The following is a 21,300-nucleotide window of genomic DNA, read 5'->3' on the forward strand; positions in this document are numbered from 1 at the left end:
CCAATAGTTTCAGTGTTCAAGCTTAGCTAAGCACAGAAGGTAGACAAATGGGAATAAACTCAGCCCAAAACACTGTGCCTGCCCAGTAGACTTTAGCAGTCCTTCTTACACAGTTAATGCTGACTTGGGCAAACTCTACCTCCTCCCAGATTTAGTTTAAAGATTTTGAGACCTGTTTAGCCACTGGCCAAACAGTGCTGCTGGAACAGAAGAGAAGTTTCCATGTGCTTTTAGCAGACATTGCAGTGACATTGCCTCACCTGGCTGAAGACTGAATTATAATTAAGATTACCTGGACTGGGTAGAATATTGCCTGGAGTGTAGGAAGAGTCTCCGTAAAATAGTGATCCCAGATTTCAGACAGGACATCAATGCGATCCTCACCTATGAAAACAGACATCGGGAGCAAGAGCTTTAGTGACAGGGATGCTAAAATCAAGTTGAATTTTCCCGCTGCTCTCTAAGTCCCCAGAAAAGAGATACAAACCCACCCTTCATATTCACAAGTTTCCACCCCAAACAGGACATCATTCAGCTAAGAAAGCTAGTCGACATGGTACTTCACGACATGGTTTAGTGGGCATGGTTAATGGTTGGACTCTATGATCTTGAAGGTCTTTTCCAACCTAAATGATTCTATCATTCTAAGCTTCACCTTAACTGACAGAGACACAAGGCTGTGACCATGAATTGCTCTGTCGCATACTGCAAAGAAGACAGCTCTGTGCAAAACACGGGACCAATTCCAACAAGAAGCCCCTCTTCAACCAGAGGCTTTTAACTCCACGGCAAAGGATTGTGTAGTGTCACAGCTCACAGTTAAGGTGCTCAACCGGCGCGGGAGCACGGCCACACGTTAGCAGCGGAATTGGAAAACCAGCAGGTCATGGCCAACATCAACTGTTCTGCAGCAACTGAGGCAGGGAGACCATTTACAAGAGCTAAGCCCCCTCTGGCACCCCCCCACTCCCAAGCACGGACACAGCAATCAGGACCCTGACAAGCCACAAAGCTGCTGCGCTCCTCTCAAGCGTGGTGCTTGCAAAGGTTTCCCAATTAAATCCGCTTGTGGCCACCCTTCACATGGCTCCGACTCCAACAAACATCCCCCCAAATGTAAGCGGGTATTTAAAATGAAGGCGGACTAAGTTACGCAACTCGTGATTCCCATAACAGGAACACAACTGTGGTCAAAAGGCTATTATTAACAAAAAATGCTTTACTGAACATAATCGTTCGAATAGACATTTTAGATTATGCTCACAGGCTTGACTTAGAGCTGTGTGTTCCTCAGCAGTTGGGCCCAAAACCTCTAAGCTTGTTAGATTTTTCCCCATCCCAAAGGCCAAAGGTTCACAATGTTTTTTCAAGTTTTAGATCCATTCCCCGGAAATTTCAGGTGCAGATACAGACCCAGGTTTAATAACAGAAGTTTCTGACAAAAGGATTTTTCAGAATACCTTCCACAGAGCCTCAGCTGGAGCTCGCAAGCAGTCAAGGCTCAAGAAGCAGTAATGGAAGATGCCTGCTCAAGACAGCTTTGAAGGCTCAGCCTCCAGGGGACTAGAGGCTCTACATGAGGAACTGGAACACATGTAAAATTGCAACTCAAAGGAGCCTTATCACTGTCTACTGAAGTGCTTTCCCCATCTGGAGACTTCCCCACGGGCTTTCACTGTGCTTGGCCATGGCTTGTGCTGCTTAGGACACAGCCAGAAAGCAGAGAGCCAGCAGAACCAGATCCTGCAGACATTTCTTTTTGAGCAGAGAGCCCACCAACGACCGCCAGAGGGTTCAGAGGGAGGCTTCACCGTGTCGGGTACAACGCCGGCTTCAAAACTGGAACTGCAGGCAGACAAGCACCTACCCGACACCCCCATAACAGCTACCCATTACCAGAAACTGCCAACTGTTAGTGAAAAAGACAACAGGAAACAGACTAATTGAATGTTTAAATTTTTCCCTCCTCTGCTTCCTTTCCCGGGACTGCAGTGCTTTGGTGTGTGGAGCCAGAATGAAATGTCATAGATCACTTCCCCTTCTGAAGGGGAAGGGGGAATAGTTTGTTTCTTCAAGAAATCATAAAACCTATAGGCATTGAAAAAGATTGACGGACTGTATAAAGAAAAATCACATTAAAATAAGAGGCTGTGATTTGAAAAACAGACACAGCAGAACATTGCCATGCCCTCCAGCAAGAACATTATTCTGTCTCTGAGTACTGGGATAGTAGAAATTTTCCAGGAAGACAGAGCTAACCGAGAAGCATGTACAAGAAGTTCTTGTTGCTGTGACCACAAGACCTGCAACAACCCGACACATTATGAAAGAAAGGTGTCCGTGAGTCATCTCCTGCAGAGACGCCAGCCTGCACGGTCAACGTGGCTCCAGTGTCACTTCCAACTAGGGACAAAAAAAACAAGGCATAGGAAGAGGGCTTTGCTGTCTGCCTGGGAAACTTCATCCTACTCAAAATACTTCAACAGCTGCAAACTACTCCAGGCAGCTCTCAGCTTATTGAGCTGGAACTCAATTTTCATAATGCTAAACCAGATATTGGCATAGTTTTATATGAATACAGAAAACAAAACCTATGATAAGCTGCGCAGAATTTGTTCTGAAGAGCTGGCAGAGGCAGGGCAGGTACCCATGTTGGGGAAAAATGCATGAGTCTGCCTTTTTATCTCCTTTACCAGGCCAGTGCCAAAGAAGCACACACCAAGTAGGAGGCCGGCAACTGCACAGCTCCTTCGGGGTCCGAGTCCTACAGCCTGCTGGCCAGGTGAAGTCACTTGGTGAAGAACAGTGTGGAGGAATCCAGCACCAACAATAACGCGAGATTGGAAGTGTCTATTGGCATTTAATGACCCAGATACAGCAGGCTGGTGATTAGCAAGGGATCTTCCCTACAGGCTACAAAACTGGGTCAAATCAAACAGCAGCCTAGTTTTGAATAAAAGACACGTGCTCTAGACAGCTCAGCCTGCTTGAGCAAACAGTTAATAAATGTGAGTAACTCCCCCCACACCCAACACTGAGAGTCACTGCTCCACGCTGGCCTTCGTCCACGGGCTCTGCGGTAGCAAGCATCTGTACCCCAGCGGTTTGAACAGAACTTCATGTGTGATCAAATTGTTTCCTGACGGATTTCATTCCCACCCAAGTGACTGTTTTTTCTTTAAATTTACACAAAGCCTGTTAGTTCAGCTCTCAAAAGCATGACACAGTAACCAAAATCGTGCTCACATTGAGCTGCAAATCACATTGAGAAATAAAAGGCAGAAGGCAGCTCTCAGCAGTTTTGCAACAGGATCCATGTCAAGCCCAGAACTGCTTTGAGCTCAGGTTCAACTGCCACAAGACTCATGTTCCTGCTCTCATGAAGCAGCCATGGCTGGTGGGAGTGTAGCAGCCACGTGGCTATTCAAACAGCCCACCATCCCTCAAGCCTCACAAGGGCTGCAGCGCAACCTGGCTCCTGAGAGGTTGTGGCAGTACCAGAAAGGGCTGTATGCTTTCCAGATATGCAAATCATCTTGTCTGACCAAACGTCAAAGCACAACTCCCTTCCAGAAAGGGTTTCTTACTATACTTGCCTTCACACAGCTTAACCTTCTCCTCTATAAACAGCAAGCCTTTCGCAAGGAGCTGGTTCTGCCAAGAAAGAAGAGAGAGAGACATGCATTTTTGCCTTTTCTGACATTTTAAATGAACATGGAAGAATAATTTTTTTCAGACATTATCCACTTTTCATGCAGTCATCTAAAGATTAGTCAAATCGTAGCACTTTCTCCCAGCACTGCCACCAGACCTGGTCTCACTGTGAGTGCTGCACGTTCATCAACCCTGTCTTGTTCAGCCATACATGAGAACACAACAGACAGCGCAGATAGTTAAAACACCTGCCAGAAGTGGGGAGGAAGGACCTGTCTTGGGTCACAGGGAGGGAGTCAAGAAAATAAAATGGTTCTTAGCATAAAAGTGCAGCCACATAAGCTATACTTCAGCCATATGATGGAGGCGATCAAAGGGCCAAACGCTACCAAAATGTCCCAGTCTCTTCTCCCTTTGTACTAGCTCAGTGCTTGCCTGACTGCACAGTAAGCCAGTTCAGCTCCCTAACCCTTACTTCCCTATTCCAACTTATTATCTTTCTATAAGGCTATTTTTTTTGCTATATTGAGTAGTTGGATCATCTCAGTATGCAGTCTCAAGCTGCAGAAGAAGCAGCAGGAGCTGGTCTTTCTAGATAAACTTAACTGTCACAGACCAGACAGATCAAGATATCAATGTGCCTTTCTGCAGTTTGGGACATCTAAATATCTGGCAAGCTTTCTGTTCCCATTTCCCCAAACATAAAAGTGGTGCAAAAAAACCCACCTACGTTTTTGTTCTCCCAACAGCACTAGAGAATCAGTTATTCTGAAAAGCTTTGAGAATCCCAGAGAAAGAAGCTGCTATCACCATGTAACACACTACTGCTGCATCCTAAGAGGTTCAGTCTTACCACAGAGATCATATTGACAGAGAATAAAGCCTTCTGTCCCCCTGAAAGGATTCGATATCAGGGTAGCACACAATATTCAGAGACCCCTCTCTCTCTCACGTTCATCCTCCAGCTTGTTTTTTTAATGGCTAACCAGGTCAAAGCCGCACCTTTCAACCTTCCATCAGCTGAGGAGCAAGGCACAGCTTTTTTCAGTCCCAGTGGACGCTGCTGTCACACCACTGCCCGGACACCACCAGGGCCTCCTGAAGAGCTGCCATACCAGCCACCTGCCCTTGTGCTGCTGCTCTGGATGGTAGACCTGCCTCCTGCAACCATAAACCGGGCTGGCTCCTTCGTGGCACCCACAAGCAGGTTGTAAAAGCCACCCCAAAGAGAGCAGCACACCTCTGCATCCTCCCTACAACAAGAAGCGATACTCAGCTGGGGTGCTGTTGAAGGGAGTAAAAAGAAGGAAAAGTTGCTCTGTGACATTCTCCGCTTGTACTGGTACGCTCGAGAGTCCTACTTGCTAGTATCAGACATCACTGAAAAGACGTCACTCTTTGTTAAACAGTATCTAATCAAACAGGCTCCAGAAGTCTTCTCCAAGTAGGTTGAGGCTGAGGGACTGAAGAGACCATCACACATCCTCTCAGTAAGGAAAGATCTCTGGATGCATGTTCCCCGTGGAGAACTTATATTCAGAAAGCTGTCAGGTAGGTTTCATGAAAAAAATGATGAAAAGTTTCATCTCAAGACAAGACTGTATGGACGTTGTCTTCTTGGTGGTGTGAAAAAAACATGGTATTACACAGCAGAGAGGAAATAGGTACCTTTCCTTGGCTGTTTGTCCCATCTCATGGCTACTTCATCCACATTAAAACATTAACTCATATTTTGCTACAATGGCTTACTTGTCTTAAATGAGTCAGATGTAAGTACTTTTGAGGCACTGCTTTAAAAAAAAAAAGCCTGCAACCCCTAATGTGTATCCAGAGTTCAGTCATGACATAAGGAGGAATGCCCAACCAGTTCACCATAAGCTCTATTAGTAGCAATAATGGTTAAATCTTGTATAGTGCATACAAGGGAAAAATAATTAATGGTCATGCTTGTAATTAAGGTAATTTGGCCCTGCTAGCAGGTGGCTTTTTTTCAGAATTCAAACCCAAAAATATTCAGTACGCTCTTATTCCCAAAATAATGCAGAATTTAGTTTCCTTTCAAATTAGTTACACAAGAAAACCAGAGCATTTTAGGAGCAACACATGGGATGAAACTGTATTATTTGAACCGCCCATCCAAGTCAGAAGACTTTGACCTCTACTAGCTCTAGCAGAGTACAAAAGCAATCCTACCCACGCAGTACAGTCAAGCTATAAAAAAATTTCAATACTACACTATTAACCAATCCTAGGAATTTCAGCCCAGGAATCAGAGCCGACTTGAACAGCCCTGTTTGTCAGAGGAACACGCTAAAATTGCCATGCTGCACACAGGTGACCACGTGGAGAACCCAAAGCACTTTTGCACGTGACCTTCTGAATCCACTCGTAGCGTACAAAATGACTCATTAAGCGTGGCTGAAAAGCCGTGGAAGCCAGCAGGTAGAAAGCAGAGCTCTCTGGCAATACCGCAGACACTTCTAGGCCTCGTGTAGCGGGCGGTTGTCTGTTCAGGAGGGTACAACTCTGTCTTCGCTGACCCCTTCCACGACACCAGTGCCCACCCAGGTCAGCAGGAGTGGAAGAACCTCCAGCAGCACACGCACCCCTGAGGGACCGGTGGCTCACACCACCTCCGTGACCGGTGGGATCCCACCCTGCTTACAACAGGTTACTTTTTTAGCCAAAACCCCATATGTTTATTCTGAAAAAAGTCCACTTTCTGTGGGTTTTTTGGATTCTGGCGTTCCCCTCACCTTCCTGCAGAAACCTATTTTTCTGATTTATTCATCATCACCGACGTGTCAAAGGGCTGTGAAAGGAAGCCGCAGGGAGTAGAGGCAACTTGTCAATGAGAAATTTTTAATGGCCGGGGGGCTTTGTCTAGGGCTCGCTCCTCAGTTCGGGCGAGAGCTAGGGTTGAGAGAAAGAGAGAGACGGAGCTCGCAGCAGAGCGCGGGAGGAACAGGGCTGCCAAAGGATGGGCGAGCTGCAAAGAGAACGTGCCTGGGAGACACCTGGGCAACGACACCAGCAATTAGCAAGTTGGATAAATACGTTCACACGATGAAAAAAACCTCCAACATTTCCAAACGTAGTTATCAACTGATGGAAGGTGACTATTTTGCAAAGTTTCTCTAGCAGAAATACAGGCTTTGGAGGGAAATGCGAAGGTGTTGGGATCTCCATTCAAGTTTTACATTTGTTCAGAAGTAAATGACTACACACACTAGCGTCTGGCCAACAACAACAACAAAAAAAGACTTTCCAGGAAAAAAAAAAAAGTGAAAAAGGAGGGAGGAAGAAATCTGGAATGGAAAAAATTATGAGGGGAAAAATAAGTGAAACCCACTTACACTGTAAATATTTTTCTGCCTGAACAATAAGATAACGTTTGGAGTGATATTGCACTTTAATCCCTCCAAATGCTTTCAGTTTATTAGTTAAGTACTTAAATTCTTTATTTTTCAACCTATAGCTCTATACCTATACAGGTAATTACCTCTCATATATTGCAGGGAAAATATACAGCTGGTTTTTAATGCTGTGTCATTTTAAACTACTATATAATAAAAAGTATATACGCATATGTATATATATGAGGGTGTCATGCCTATTTTCTTGTGTTTCTCTCAAGAAATATTAATTCCTTCTCTAGCTGCACTAGAACATTAGGTTTCAACTTAACATACGCTTTCTGAGCACTGTGAATACAATTTTCCAGCTACTTTGCTTGTAAGTTAGTACTATTGATGCTTTCTACTTTCAGAGATTTTTTTTTTTTATTTTACAGCTATGTCAGCAAACAAAATACACATTTGTACACCTTTATGGGCAGCACAGTTCTATCTATTAAAAATACATATATTAATCATTACTCTGTAGTAAAGAATTTATAATGCTCTTATGAATGTATTATCAGTAATTCCACGTGCTAAATAGATTGCATCATCTCATTCCTAATGTTTCCAAAAAAAAAAAAAAAAAAAAAAGCCTAGCTCCCTGTAGTTACTGCAGATGTTTCAATTATCCTCTCAAATTTTTCCTTTTCCTGTGGAAGAGAGAGACTTTTTTAAAAAAAAAATAACAACCACCACCACACTTCATTTCCCTTCTCCCCATCTTAAAAATATCTGGAAATTTTATTTATCTGTCTTTTCTGCTAAAGTCACAGGCTCAGAAATGGATTCAGTCTGAACATTACCCCTTCAGATCAAGCTAGACAGGTGAATTTTCATTAAAAAACCCTACAGGGTTTGCTGACAAATCTAATAAATGCAGCCGCAGCGGAGGTCTGTATCAGACCTTGTCTAGATTACAAGTCTCATTTTACTGCTTTATCCCTGGTTGCCAGAGGCAACACAGAGGCACAGAGCTAAGAGGAAAAATAAATCTTTTCTTTGCAAGCAAGACCAGATAAAGACTCACACCAAGTAAGCTTGAAGGGCACATTTATTTGAAAAAGTTTAGCTGCCACCTTCCGTCTTTTGCAATTACAGCTGAACTGGGCGCTTGGGGAGGCAGTTATTCCCTTCCCAAACCAGCTTTCCCTGGCTGCCCAGGGTGAAGCCCTCACCCTGCTGTTGGGACACCGCCGGCTGCTCTGCGCTTCCTGCGGGTGCTGCAAACCTGCCCCGGCTCTGGCTAGGGTGAAGCATGTACCGCAGAGACGTAAAGCCCCAGCTTAACCCCCCATGTAAACATGCTGTCAAGAAATTTGGAGAGATGTTTTGCAGCAGATAGAAGTGAGCTTGTGAAGTCTCACAGGTTGAAACCCCCCGTACTTTTCTCAGAAAACCACAATAGCTGCTTCAGGTATACCACCAAGAAGTGCGGCTAACAGAAAAGCCTTTAAGTAAGTTTTCAAATGCCCTGAATTTTAGAAGACAGGATTCATAGCTCCAGAAAAATCACTTTTCATTTTTTCCTCAGCAAAGACTCTCCCAGAACATGCATGTGCTTGCTACTCCTGCAAAGTAAGCTGCACTGAAATCACTGGGAATAAAAAAAAAAGCTGAAGGTAGTCACACACTATGCTGTAAATGTAGACACTTTCCAGTTAATTCCTTCTTTTTCCCAGCACGGATATTTTCCCCTCCCCTGTTAGAGAAATTGAGGCGAGTGTCTCCATCCGTACCCAGAGGAACAATTCCGGTTCCCCCAGCACAATGACTGAAGGTGGACGCTGTCCCAGGCACAGCAGTTGGGTTCCTCTCCCAAACCAGTAGTGCCAGCAGTGATGGGTACCTTCTCCCTCCCTCCACCTTGTCAGGAGCTGGTCATCCCCAACGGGGACCACGAAGGCCCTTGCTGGAAGGGCACCCGCGATGATCCGGGCAAAATGGTACCCATCTGATTTTGCCAGGCAGAACCAACAGGAAGGATTTTGGGGTGATAGCCCTGCCACTAGCACGGCTTGCTGGGCTGTGGGTGGTACATTCAAGCCAAAGGGTGGCAAAAAGCAGCTAAGTAGTTTTGGCAGCAGCTCCACAGAAGACATCAAGGAGGCTCAAGCCATCACAGGAGACTTCACTTCTCATCCGAAAGCCGTGTCTCCGCAGTGTAGCAAGACACAAAGCAATTCTCCTGCTAATCAAAAATATTACTGTTTCCCAATAAGCCACTGCTCTTGCAGGCGGGAAGTTTACATGAGCACCCACTTAATGACAGCCAAATTCTGTTTTCCTTTCATGCCTCCAAGCCAAATATGGCCAGTATGCCTTTAAAAAGCCGCATTAAAATTAAGAAATTAATACTAGTTCAAACAAAAACATAAGCTTGGAATGGGAATAAGCTGATTCAGAGCAAAATCAAAATAATTGACCCCATTTTGCTGGGTGAAAAAAATCAGGTTTTCTTTGACACTTTACAGAATTTCTTAAATGCAGCCCCCTCTTCTAGCCAACTGAGGCTTTGTGTTCTAGTGTTAAACCACACTTTGACAGGCTCTGCAGGCACATAGACACCGTTTCTTGGATAATCTGACGTTAATTTGAGAAAAGAAAGCATCACCCAAACCTACTCAACAAGTATTTTCTACAAAGCTATTGCCAGTTGCACACAAACACCTACCTACTTCTTGGCAGTGTTTTACAAAATGCAAATCTGTGTGAGCTGCAGCATCTCATACCCGGAGCAACCCCCATCCTTTTTTCCTTCTCTAGAAAGAAGGGAAATAGTGACAGAAGCATAGAGATCATTTCGTTCCTACACAGAGAACAAATTGCAAGATAAATATGAAGTAGCATCCTAAAATGACTCTTCTAGAGGCAGCTTTGTTCAAAACGGGTAAAAAAGAAAGCCCACTTAAAAGAGAGAAAGTGAGGCAGGGAGAGTAAGAAGGCGAGCAGACCAGGCAGACCGAGTAGGCAGCACTGATCTAGACCACGACGCGCCAGTGAGACAGCAGCGATGGGAAAATCCCGCAGCCGGCTCCCCCAGTTCCGCACTGGCAAGTCACCAGTCCAGGCGGGAGCCCCGCTCAGCCAGGGCACGGTCACCGTCCCACGCCACGCTTTGAGCGTTAGCGGCCGGGCACCGTTTCAGGTGAATCACGCATGTCTGCGGAGCCGAGGACCCGAAAACAGGCGTCCCTGGTGCCACTGCCAGCCAGGACCAGGTCCTCCGCTTGGCCGGGTGACCTCGTCCGTGATAACGAAGCTGGGCGGTTGCTATGGAATCTCTGGAGCTGGTCCATGAAAGCTCAGTCCTAGAAAGCGCCAGATGAAGCAGAAATAATTAGCAGACCTGCGTGAACGGGGGTTACCAGCCAGCAAGGAGAGAAATACAATTATAAAGACCAGCTTGACCCAATAAGAGTATTGCAGACATATGGCTGAGCTCTGCAAATCACACAAGTGTGAATTCTCTCCCCTTGTGCAGCGGCCGATCTGCTGCAGGCAGGAGACAGCACTTGGCCAAAGAGCTAGCGCTGCCTTTATCCAGCGATAATTGTCACTCCAAAAACCTGCACAACTCTTGCCTTGCCACGAAACAGGTAGAAGTAGAAACCCAGTGCCAAGGAAAGAAATGGCATGCGCGCCAGGTTTTTTTTCTCTTTGGCTAAGCAGGAGAGAGGGACACGCAGCATTTTCAGCTGTTAGCGAGGCTTTATAAAGCAGCCTTTCCGAGGAGAGGAGGCGTCACGAGGGATGCTGGATGAGCTGGAGTCCCAAAAAGAAATGCAGCAAAAGCTTTACGGTGCCCACAGCAGAGGGAGGAGCACATGTTTCTCCCTACCACAGCCAGCTAACCTACAGCGAGAGGGATTCTGACCACAGCAAGGTTCACTAGTCCTACTCCTGACCGCTCCAAAGAGCGAGGACAAAAGCAGTTTCGGCTTGGATCCCAGCTTGCCTGGTCGCTGCTGCTGCTTACTTTCACAGCTCCCCGTTATCATCTTGCTATTTCGATTTTGCTCAGCACCCCAGCGACACGGGCGCTCGCACGTTGCAGTTTCTATGGTTTTGCATACGAACAGCAAGCCGGGCCTGATTCTGAGTCAGGACTCCTTGCCTCCAGGGCTCTTTGCTGCAGCAGGCTGGAAATTATGTACCAGCTTTGCTTCTGGTTTTAAAACATCAAAGTTCTCGTGGGGTTAAGTGAGGAAACGCAGTCCACTCGCCGTCCCTCAGGTACCAGCTCTGCCGGCGCGGGCAGAGGACGTCAGGCTGGAGAGACGTCAATGCCGGGCATCTGAATTTCTGCATGTGCCACCCGTGGGCACTGGGAGATGTTACAGTGCTTGGGAAGGGATCGGGTCTCTCCACCTCCGGAGGAGACAGTTTGGAGTTAATATGCGAAAACAGGGCAGTTCTGCTAAAGTGGTTAGCTGTGAAATAGCTAGCATTTCCATTTTTCCCCTGTGAGTTTCGAGATTAACAAGCCTCCAGAGAGTGAAAAGAAACAGTTCATCCTTTCCAAAGGTTTTGTTTCAGGCTGTTTGCAGAATCAGGAAGATAATGCTTCAATTTATCAACAGTCACTGATTTTATATTTCAAAAATTTTCTCCACAACCACGAGGGTCAGACAGCATGAAAATTAAGGGAGCTTATCTGAAAAATCTTACAGCTGCCCCAGTGAAGTCCCAATCACCAATACACACCATTCCTCCAAATCCCAGCCTCTTACTTTCCACGATCATAGGATTCCTCCCTGTTACAGTTCAGCTGACCACCAGAGAACCATGGTGCCCTGCTGGGTTACCGAGCAGAGGGGTGGGCACAAAGTGTCCCTTTTCAGCAGCAGGAAACCATCAGATCAGTTCGTGGGCAAAGTCAGTACTGGAAAACCTGGAGCAGGAAGCATTGCTTTCAGGCAGATCTGCAGTAAATATTACGAGTCTCAACTTTCTGGCATTTACACTCAGACTCTGATCCAAGGAGATGGCTTGTATATATAAAAGGCTTGCTAAACCAGAAGATTTATAAACACAAATCACTTCAGAATGAAACATCTGAGTTCCCACTGAAACCCTTACAGGAATTAACATTTCTCTTTCAAATACAAAACAGACTCAGTAACTCATCTGGTATGATGATGGTTCGGTAGCAGAGAAAGACTGCCTAGACCCCATCCATTTCCTATACATTCCTTTAGCAACTTCAGGACCTAAACAGTAGTAATAGTGAGTTAATCAAGTCAATATCACAAAAGTAGATTTGTCTCACTATAAAAGCTCTGCACCATTTTAGTCTTAAATATTCAGTGGTTAGAAAAATTGTGCCTGTGTGCATGTATAAAATACACATCGTCTAAGAGCCAGAACTCTTAAAACCATGGAAAATGTGATTTTAAAAATTATCTTAGTGGCTCCTGTTACAAGTGCTGTGGCATAAGAAATGGAAAACGTTTAAGTCAATTTATGACATCTAAATATTACATGATCCAGTTAGTTGCTCTAATTGCTGCTAGGTTATTTGAAACTGCCTGGGTACACATGAAAGCAGATACTTCCAAGGGCCATTTCAACCTAAGAGAACAGTAAACTTGGTTCTCGGGATAGCTTTTCAGTGGGCTTTAACAGATGGAGGAGGAAGTTGCTGCCAAAAGATGCACTTCCACTCCGCTCCCCATCCTGGTGACCCACTCCCATCACCTCCCCCACGTCAGAGGTGATGAGCACAACAAGTCAAAGGAAGTATTTGAAAACATATTTTTTTCCCCCCAAGGTTATTTTTCAGCCAAATCAGCAGCCTGATTCAACTCTGCTCATTTTGGTGGCAGCAGTATTGCCGTCAATCAGCTGGCATCAGCAGTGAAACTGAACCCACAAACAAATGAAATAATGTCATCAGTCCTTCTTTGGCACATAAATAGTCTTGCCCCACTCCAACACCGAAGGATTTTTGAGTAAAGACATTCAGGAGGGAGTAGTAACTTTTATCCCTGCCACACGCTGTAAGTCTAGAATCAGAAATAAGTCTGCATCTTACCTCACAGCAGGGAAAAAAGCTCACTTCCTACAATAGCCTTTGTCTCACAGTTTGTCTCATGGCTTGCCAGCACCAAGAGTTTTACTTCAGGCTAAGTCTGACAGATGCCAAGTTACTCCTTTTAATATTGAGCAAAAAAAAAAAAAAATCCCAGAAATTAAATTTGAGTCCCTGTGGCTTTAGTGGGAGAACAGCTGCAGGTGAACTCATACGTATAGGCTGAGGTATTTGCACAAGTGTGAACAGACAGACTGACAGAAAAACAAACTCAGAAGTAAGCACTGCACGCTCTCAAGGCAAAGGCCACCACTCTCTGGGCAGTAGTGTAGCACTGAGTACCTACGTTGCCATTGCAGCCTGTGGCTGACACAGTACAGCCCTGCCATTGGGGTGAAAGAGCACAGTTCTTGCTCCTGCTTTTGCAGAAAACAGTGCTGGCGATCAGATCCTTCTCCGAGGACAAGACCAGATGCCCTGAGCTTGCTAAGAGGGATGCAACACAGAACTCCAGCCTCCAGCAGCGAGCAGGCTGTAGCCTAAGCAGTCTCTTCAGTCATCAGCAACACTACTAAGAGATCTAAGGAGTCTCAGCTAATGCCGCTAGCCCCAGCACGACTGTGACAGGCTTGAGGTTTACAACCTGGAGGAAGAGAGCAACCCATCCAAACCCCAGCGCTGGGAACCATCCGGTCCCCAGCAGTCGTCAGCTCCTCTTGCGCAGCGACACGATGCAGCTGTGTCTTGCTCAGCGCTGGAACCCACCCAGGCCTCTTTCAGCACACTCTGACTTTTCAGAACCAGATAACGGTCGTACGTCAGCACCTCGCGTCCCTCGGTCCACGCTCAGCTCCACGCTCCGTTCGGGCTTACGGGTGCATGAAGTTGCCTCTGGACATTTCCTACTTATCGCAGCCTCGCACACCGTGCCTAACACAGTAGGACATGGGTACCTGATCAAGACCTTTCAAATTTCAATTCGCCACTCTCATTTACCTGGTTTTAAATTGGCAGGAGCAGTAGCAGATTTCCACTTAAGCCCACTTGGGGTCTAGGAACCATCCTGCCATTCAGCGCCAGCAGCCGCCTCTTTCCAGTAAACGACTTGTGCAGAGAGAGTCTAAAGAAGTGAAACAGAACTACCCCTGGGGCAGGAGTTTGCCTCTCACTTGGTAGCACAGCATGGGGAATTTTTTTTTAAGTCATGTAATCTAATACTGATAGGAAACAACACTGGTCTTTTTCTTCCCCTTTCTAAGCTGTTAAGCACAGTACACAGCAGCATCAGCTGCTTCAGAAAGTACTGAAATGGTTTTGGTTTTTTTCCCTCTCTCTCTCTCTCTCTTACTCAAAGGGAAGAAAACCCTCTTGTTTTCAGCAGCCTCCTCCTTTTTTTAGTCAACACTACACTGGAACAACTTACAACACTGAAAACCATCAGCGCTCTCTCAAAATCATCCAACACACTTTCATGTGGTTACATTGGAACCTCCGTCTATCTGGACAGTATCAGTAAAAGGCAATAACAGTTATTCACGTTTATGATTGATCAGGTCTTCCCTCATCCTTCATCTTTTGCTTCTTCACAGGTTGCATTTGTATTTGTGGGACTAAAAGGCAAACAGTACCCAGGTTGATTTCCTGCTGATAGGGACTTCCTTCCCTGCCCCCTCCACCCCCCCAAAACAGACAGCCATTATCTTTTCTCTTCCCCTTTGCTGGCCCCTGTTGCAGAAAACCTACTCCTGAATTCTCTGTACTAGAGAAAAAGGGTGAGAAAACTACAAAGAGGTAACCCATCTTCTTTAAAAAGTTCAAGTGATGAATTCCTTCTCGGCCTTGGCAGGCTACTAGCAGCTTTTCCTAAGCGCAAAGGAAGATTATCCTTAATTTAGCACATACACCCATAAATATGATTACTCCCAAGGCTATATGGCCCACATTAAAAACGTCCAGACCTCCATCATCTTCTGTAGCAAAACAAAAACGAAACTAGTAGGCTACGTGCATGTAAAAAGGGGTCCTAATTTTTTCATAGGCTAAAAAGCTGAAGAGAGCAAACCTCAAAAGAAAGCAAGCAAATCATGTAATACCTGGAAGTAATCTGTGATGAAGGATCCAAGTTCACTCTTCAGCAGCCGTCTGTAGACAGAAGGAATGCAGCCATGAAGTAACAGCCATTGCTGGTCATTTTTTACAGGTATAGCCGCACTTTACTACCAGTCATACCAAAGATACGTGACTATATGTGACTCTGTCATTTTGGCCACAGTTAGATTTCTTTTACATTTAGATGTATATTCTACAAATGCCCACAAAGGCTATTCTCAAATTATGAAGGAATGAAACTGTTTCCCTGAAGTCTTCTATTTATAAGCCATACACTTAGAACAAGCAAAAAAAAAAAATTTGTCCCCCTGGATGCACAGAAAGTTGGGGAGACAATTTAAAGTTACTTAGTTTGAAATTCATCATTTTTTCTGCTTTCTGTTTAAACCAAGATGCCTTTCTTTTCACTGAAAATAGCATATCTCCCTAATGCAGTACTTCTTTTCCTCTTGGAAGTAGAAGGGGGGAGGATAAGGTGAGGAGCAATGACGTAAACACACAAGCAGAAGCTGCAGCTTCCCCACGACTACTGCATTTAAAAACAAACAAACAAACTTATTTTTCAAGAAAGAAATTCTAGAAATTTAACAAGAGGTGTTTTAAATACATGCCAGCAGAAGCCACTCTGTGATGAAAGTTTTAAATTCTAATACATATTTCTATTTCAAAACTCCAATATAAAAATCAGGATTGTTTTACATCAGAAGCATTAAAAAAAAACAACTCAAAGTTCAGAGCATTTGCACTTTCAGCTTTCAGTGACTGTGAGCATAAATTCTGTAGCAGTAAATTCTGCCTAAAATTTAAAAGGCACCCAACACTTTCCACTGCAAAACATAGCATTTTTTTTTCTAAGAATTTTGCTCTTCACCAATGTGAAGTATAATCAAGAGTGCTCGAAAACGGCATTTGAATCAGGGACCATCCAGTTCTCAGGCTGGGTTCTTACTAACAAACTACACCACTTTTTTCCTAATTTTTGCTGAAAGTCGATTTTGACAGCAACCTTCCTTCCTAACCATTTTGTAACACTTCTACATTTATTCACATGCCCAAATGCTTTTACTCTTTCTCTCTCAGAGCGGTTATATTCACCCTGCTCATCTCAAAGCACATTTCTATTTCTACGAGATGGATAAACCAGATAAGTCCTTGGGGGCCTGTTTCCAGAAGCTCTCCCACTGGCTTCAGCAGAATCCAAGGGGCTCTCCACCAGCTGATTGACAAGCCCACAGCAGGACTTCACTTCGCACAGGTAGACCAGCAACCAGAGGCTTGCACCCTAGAGACAACCCAAGGGACAGGGTCTCCTCCTAATCACAGCCAGGTCACCTCCTGCTTCTGAAATCCCATCTCCCAACGGCATTTCTCACATTTCCTCTTGCTGCAACAACTGACTTGCACAGCAGTAAAAAAAAAAAAAAAGTATCCAGTGAGAGGATATCAAATCACAGCAAGATAAAAACTTGGTGGCAGCAATCCAGAGCAAAATGTTACCACCTGCTCATCTCCTGGTCCTGTCATTACTATCCCTCCTTTAAAATTCTCCTGCGTTTCGCACTGTGAAATAACCATGCGCTGTGCAGAATCTGCGAGTCTCTTAAATCAGTGCATTTGCTAACTTCCACCGCGGAGCTGAATGGAGAACTACAAACAAGGAAAACGCACCAGCTCAACCTAATGGCACACAATAGCTGGCCATCTGACAGGCCTGGCTTTTTGCCCAGAGTCAAGCTAGAGATTCACCTCGCGCACACAGGGCTAACGTTGCGTCGGGAGCTACAGCGAGAGCCAGAGGTGCGAGGCTGCAGGCGTGCATACGGACATACACGCAGATGCACGCGCTTTGCCCCTTAGATGGGCATTAATGAGCTACTTGAATGTTAGCGGCCTATTTAGAGAATGACATTTGGAGATGTAACCAATGCTCAGGGCACCTGCAGGAACATTAATCATGTATTTCAAGGTGAGCGCTTCCAAGTGCTGCCTGGGAGCGCCTGTCCGTGGAAGAGGACGTCTCCCCTCCCACCACCAGCACTGCTTACAAGGCACACACAATTCACAAACTTTCCTGCTCTTCACCTGGCTGTCAACACCCTAGATCCACTTCAGGAACCACCATGAAGAGAGCACGGTCCAGTCACTACCAAGCCCAGGCAAAACAGCTATTCTGCCCAGTACTGCCTTTTTGCAAGGGTGGGAAGGAGCACCGGCTTGCACTGGAATACTCATCCCATGGAGAATTAAGACTGCTCCAAGGACTTAAACTTAACTTGAGGACTTCTGACCTGCGCACACTAAAATACCATTAAAGCGTGAGACACTGCCCTCACTCAGCTCTCAAAAGGAATTATATTCAACTTTCACCTTTGGGACCAGACCAAGCAGGACAGAGTCTTGTGCCCTGCAAGCAGCATTTATTTTGAAAGTAGAGAAAGGGGTAGTTTAGATGCTGCGTAATACATGCTTAGCCCAAATTGCCATCTGAATCTTGGCGCTTAGGAAAAATGCAATAGGGATGGGGGCGGAGGGGGCGTATAAAAGGAGAAGCGGAGACCTATATGACAGCATTTATGATGAATATGGATGTAGTGGGAAAGAGAGAGGGAGGAGGAACTACATCCATGAGATCTGACAATACTCCTCTTAGCAACATTTGGAACCAAGGCAAGAATAAATTGTTCTTTATCTACTCTACAGTCCTATCGCTAACCAAACTTTCCAAATAATCAGAATGAAACCACAGATAATCATGAAACCTGCTTAAAAAAAATGACACTTTTAATCATCACTAGCATCAGTGTTAGAAAATGTTTGTTAGGCTTTTATTTTTTTTATCTCCAGGGTTCGTATTTTCAGGTCTTGCTCTGCAAATATATGTGAAGATTAAGGTTTTAAATGAAATGCTACGTTTTGCTTTCATTTTAAACACTCCACGGTTCTGAGAAGCTTGGGTTTAGAAAAGAGATATTATTATTAATATTATATTATTATATATATTATATATATATTATAATTAATATTATATTATTACCATCACAAATGCCCTGATAAAAATATGTAAAAAACAGCCAGAAGAGGCAAACTCCCTAGGAGAGGACAAAATCCTTATAATCCAAGTCAATACACATCCTGTCCTTGCCAAAGCTACACATCCACAAAAGTCAGAGAAATACTACCCAAGTGCTACCTGCCATTCACTCCACCCAACAGCAAAAAAGAAGTAAGTTAGTCCAAAACCCCAAAGCTGTGCTTAAGTTTGCTTCAATCCCTGCTCCTCCCACCAATATCCTCTAACTGCAGTTCTGTAGGGGAACAAAAGCAAGCAAACACCAAACAAGCAGCAACAAAAATCCCTTTTGATGCATTTCAGCAACCTACCTGATATTTTCATTGAGGGTGTAAAGTTCATTGTTCTGCAAGCCTCCCCCTTTGAACACATTTATCACTGCTGTTTGAACACTGCCAAAAAAAGAAACGAGACAGTACAACATCCATAAATAAAAGCCACCAGTATGATTTAACACAGAGCGCAATGTGAGCTAGCCCCCAAAAGCTGAGTGGTTATAATGGGGTGGAGAGGTTAATCGCACTTAAATTCTTCCATTTTTTCTCCCCTGGAAATCATCACTTATTTACCTACATCTCCCATGGGAGACAGAGCAGAACCAACTTCAAGTTGTGCCTAGAGTAAGCGAGGGAAAGTTGTGACAGGGACACTGTTCACAAAGAACACATTCACACCAGATACATCTTTAACACAATTGTTCAGGGGATCTCTGCTGTGTGCTGCAGGCTAGTTGCTATGAGTAGACATAGATTTTTGGCAATATCTGCCAAACATATCACATTGCATTCTGCAGGGGCGCTAGCAGGACCTGGCTGTGCTGCAAGATGTTCTGCAGCCAGCATCATGGCAGTCAGACCCAACTTTAAGCCCTGTTAATGCTTGTAAGATGCTCTTGGAGGATCTTCTAACTCATACTTCTCTCACCAGCATGGAGGAAGTCATCAAGTGACTGCATATGAGATGGTTTAGCAGGTCTAAAGGCTTGCCATTGCTAACAGGAGGTACCTTTCGCTTAACAGGCATTCCCTTTGGTGGGCCAGTTATGGCATTTGCACGCTTCATGGACCACAGTCCACTATCCTGGCACAAAACTGCCATGTTTTTGCCGGGCTACTTTCATGCGACATTAGTAAGCTGAGCTAAGTCAGCAAGAGAAAGGGTTCTGCAGAGCACGGAGCTGGTGCAAGGTGGCAGAAAAGAATGTGGGAATACCCGCTTTTGGTAGCGGCAGACCGTTAGATCGGATCAGGACATCTCACTCTTCATCCTACACGTTGTTTTTCCAGTTGCCATTGCTGCATGACACACGCTGTAGACAGGATTGGGCTGTCAATAGGAAATACTGGTAGCAGCCACAAGCTTAGCAGTTGTCAGAGGAACTTGACTGTGGTAAGAGCTTCATAATATGCAAATAAATGCCTGTTGTGCATTAAGAAACTGGCCTCTGTTACAGTACCAGGAATGTGTTTTCCTAAATGGTACTTAAGATGCAGCGGTTAACAAAAAGCAATTCTGCTTTACTTCAAGACAGTACCTCTGAACAATGTTGGCCAAAAATCAGGCTGAACACTACAAGGTCTAATCTTTTCACCTCCACGGAGGCTTTGAATGCCGGCAAAGCTCAGGCAGGCTAAAAATTCATGCATGCTTATGAAGGGATGAGCTTAGCCGTAAATGGTCTGAAGCACAAGGATGGGACACACGTGGGGCTGCTGCGGGGTGAGGGCTCAGCCAGGGTCGGTCCTGCTCACCTGTTCCAGGCAGAGTTGGAGCTGAGCTGCAGAGCCTGCCGGGCTGCCTGGAACCGCGGGAGGTCACTGAGGACCGGGGAGCTCATGAAGCGAGGTCGGGGCCTTCTGAACGAACCCATCTTGAGGAACTGGAGACCGAAGGACGGAGCTACAGTGAAGCCTCCAGTCATAGGGTCAGGTGGAGTGGAGCAGGGCCGTCAGAAAGTCTCTTCTCTCAAAGGTCCAAGCGTCAATCTCAGTGGTGTCAACAAGTCTTCAAACCCGAGGAGTCACCCTGAAGCAAAAGCAAAGGGTCAGCCTTGGACTAGCAGTTCGCTGCAGCGTCAGGTTAACACAGACACGCACTGCAAGATGATGAAGGAACTGAAGCAGTCCTGCAAAGCAAAAAGAAAGGAAAGGAGCAAGACAGAGAAGGGAGGGGAGAAAATATCCTAGCCCGTTAACAACAAATTTGTGCAAATCTGCCAGAGTTCTTCAACAGCAGCCCCCTTTCCCATCTTGCCCCTTAAATAATGACCCAACATAACCAGCCAGAAACACAAGCATAGTCTCTCTTTCCATTTCAATTAGCAGCGATGCAACAGAGGTGCCTAAACTCTTCTGCAAGAGGCATTTTACAAATATCTTTAAATACAGTTAGCCATTCAGCATGTATAAAATAGTAGAAACTGGAGAAAGAAAAAAAACTATTTCACCAGAAAGGAGCAAAAGATGAACAATGGAGAAAAGATAAACAGACAAACAGTGCCTTTTTTTTTTTTTTGAGAAGTGTTGTGCAAGGGAATAAACCCACTCGTTATCAGTCCATTACAAAAAGGATACAATAGGGAGCTTCTGCAAAAAAGGTCTGACAACCAGATATTTTAAGAGTAAGCAGGATTTTTGTTTGTTTTGTTTTCTACAGAATGAGAAGTAATTGCTAGGCCAAATACGAAATGCCCGTATTTTCCACTCTGATCATCATCGCCATATAGATGAATATGTAGCCCCAAGCAAACCACAGAAATAGAAGAAGTTAGTGTGGATAAAAACCACCAAAAAAAACCTTTGGCAAAGCTTCTGTACTTCGAAATCTTCCCACTTCAGACGAATACAAGCAGTAGATGCATTGGCAGTTTGGAGAATGGAGATGTGGGAGAAAGGAGGGGGAAAAAAAAAAAAAAAACAAACAAAAAAGTTGTTACACAACTGAACCACAAGCAAATTATGTAAAGCAAAATCTTCTCTTTCCCACTACACCTTCAGCATAAGGTGAAAAGAGAGATGATCGGCCAAAGAAATGTC

At 44.9% G+C, this 21,300-nt stretch overlaps 1 protein-coding gene across 2 annotated transcripts in view; it reads right to left on the minus strand.

Moving 5' to 3' along the window:
- PRR5L (proline rich 5 like) overlaps nt 1-21,300 on the minus strand; it is a 43,728-nt gene that overhangs the window by 11,611 nt on the left and 10,817 nt on the right. For both annotated transcript variants that reach the window (XM_049825975.1, XM_049825976.1), the window contains 5 exons: nt 20,017-20,290; nt 18,577-18,657; nt 15,180-15,228; nt 3,597-3,654; nt 293-384 (listed from right to left, as the gene is read on the minus strand). In XM_049825975.1, coding sequence (XP_049681932.1) covers nt 293-384; nt 3,597-3,654; nt 15,180-15,228; nt 18,577-18,657; nt 20,017-20,186 — 450 coding nt within the window. In that variant the 5' untranslated portion in view covers nt 20,187-20,290. The remainder of the gene's footprint in view (nt 1-292; nt 385-3,596; nt 3,655-15,179; nt 15,229-18,576; nt 18,658-20,016; nt 20,291-21,300) is intronic.

Source organism: Accipiter gentilis, chromosome 22 (assembly GCF_929443795.1).
Source record: "Accipiter gentilis chromosome 22, bAccGen1.1, whole genome shotgun sequence".
Taxonomy (NCBI): domain Eukaryota; kingdom Metazoa; phylum Chordata; class Aves; order Accipitriformes; family Accipitridae; genus Astur; species Astur gentilis.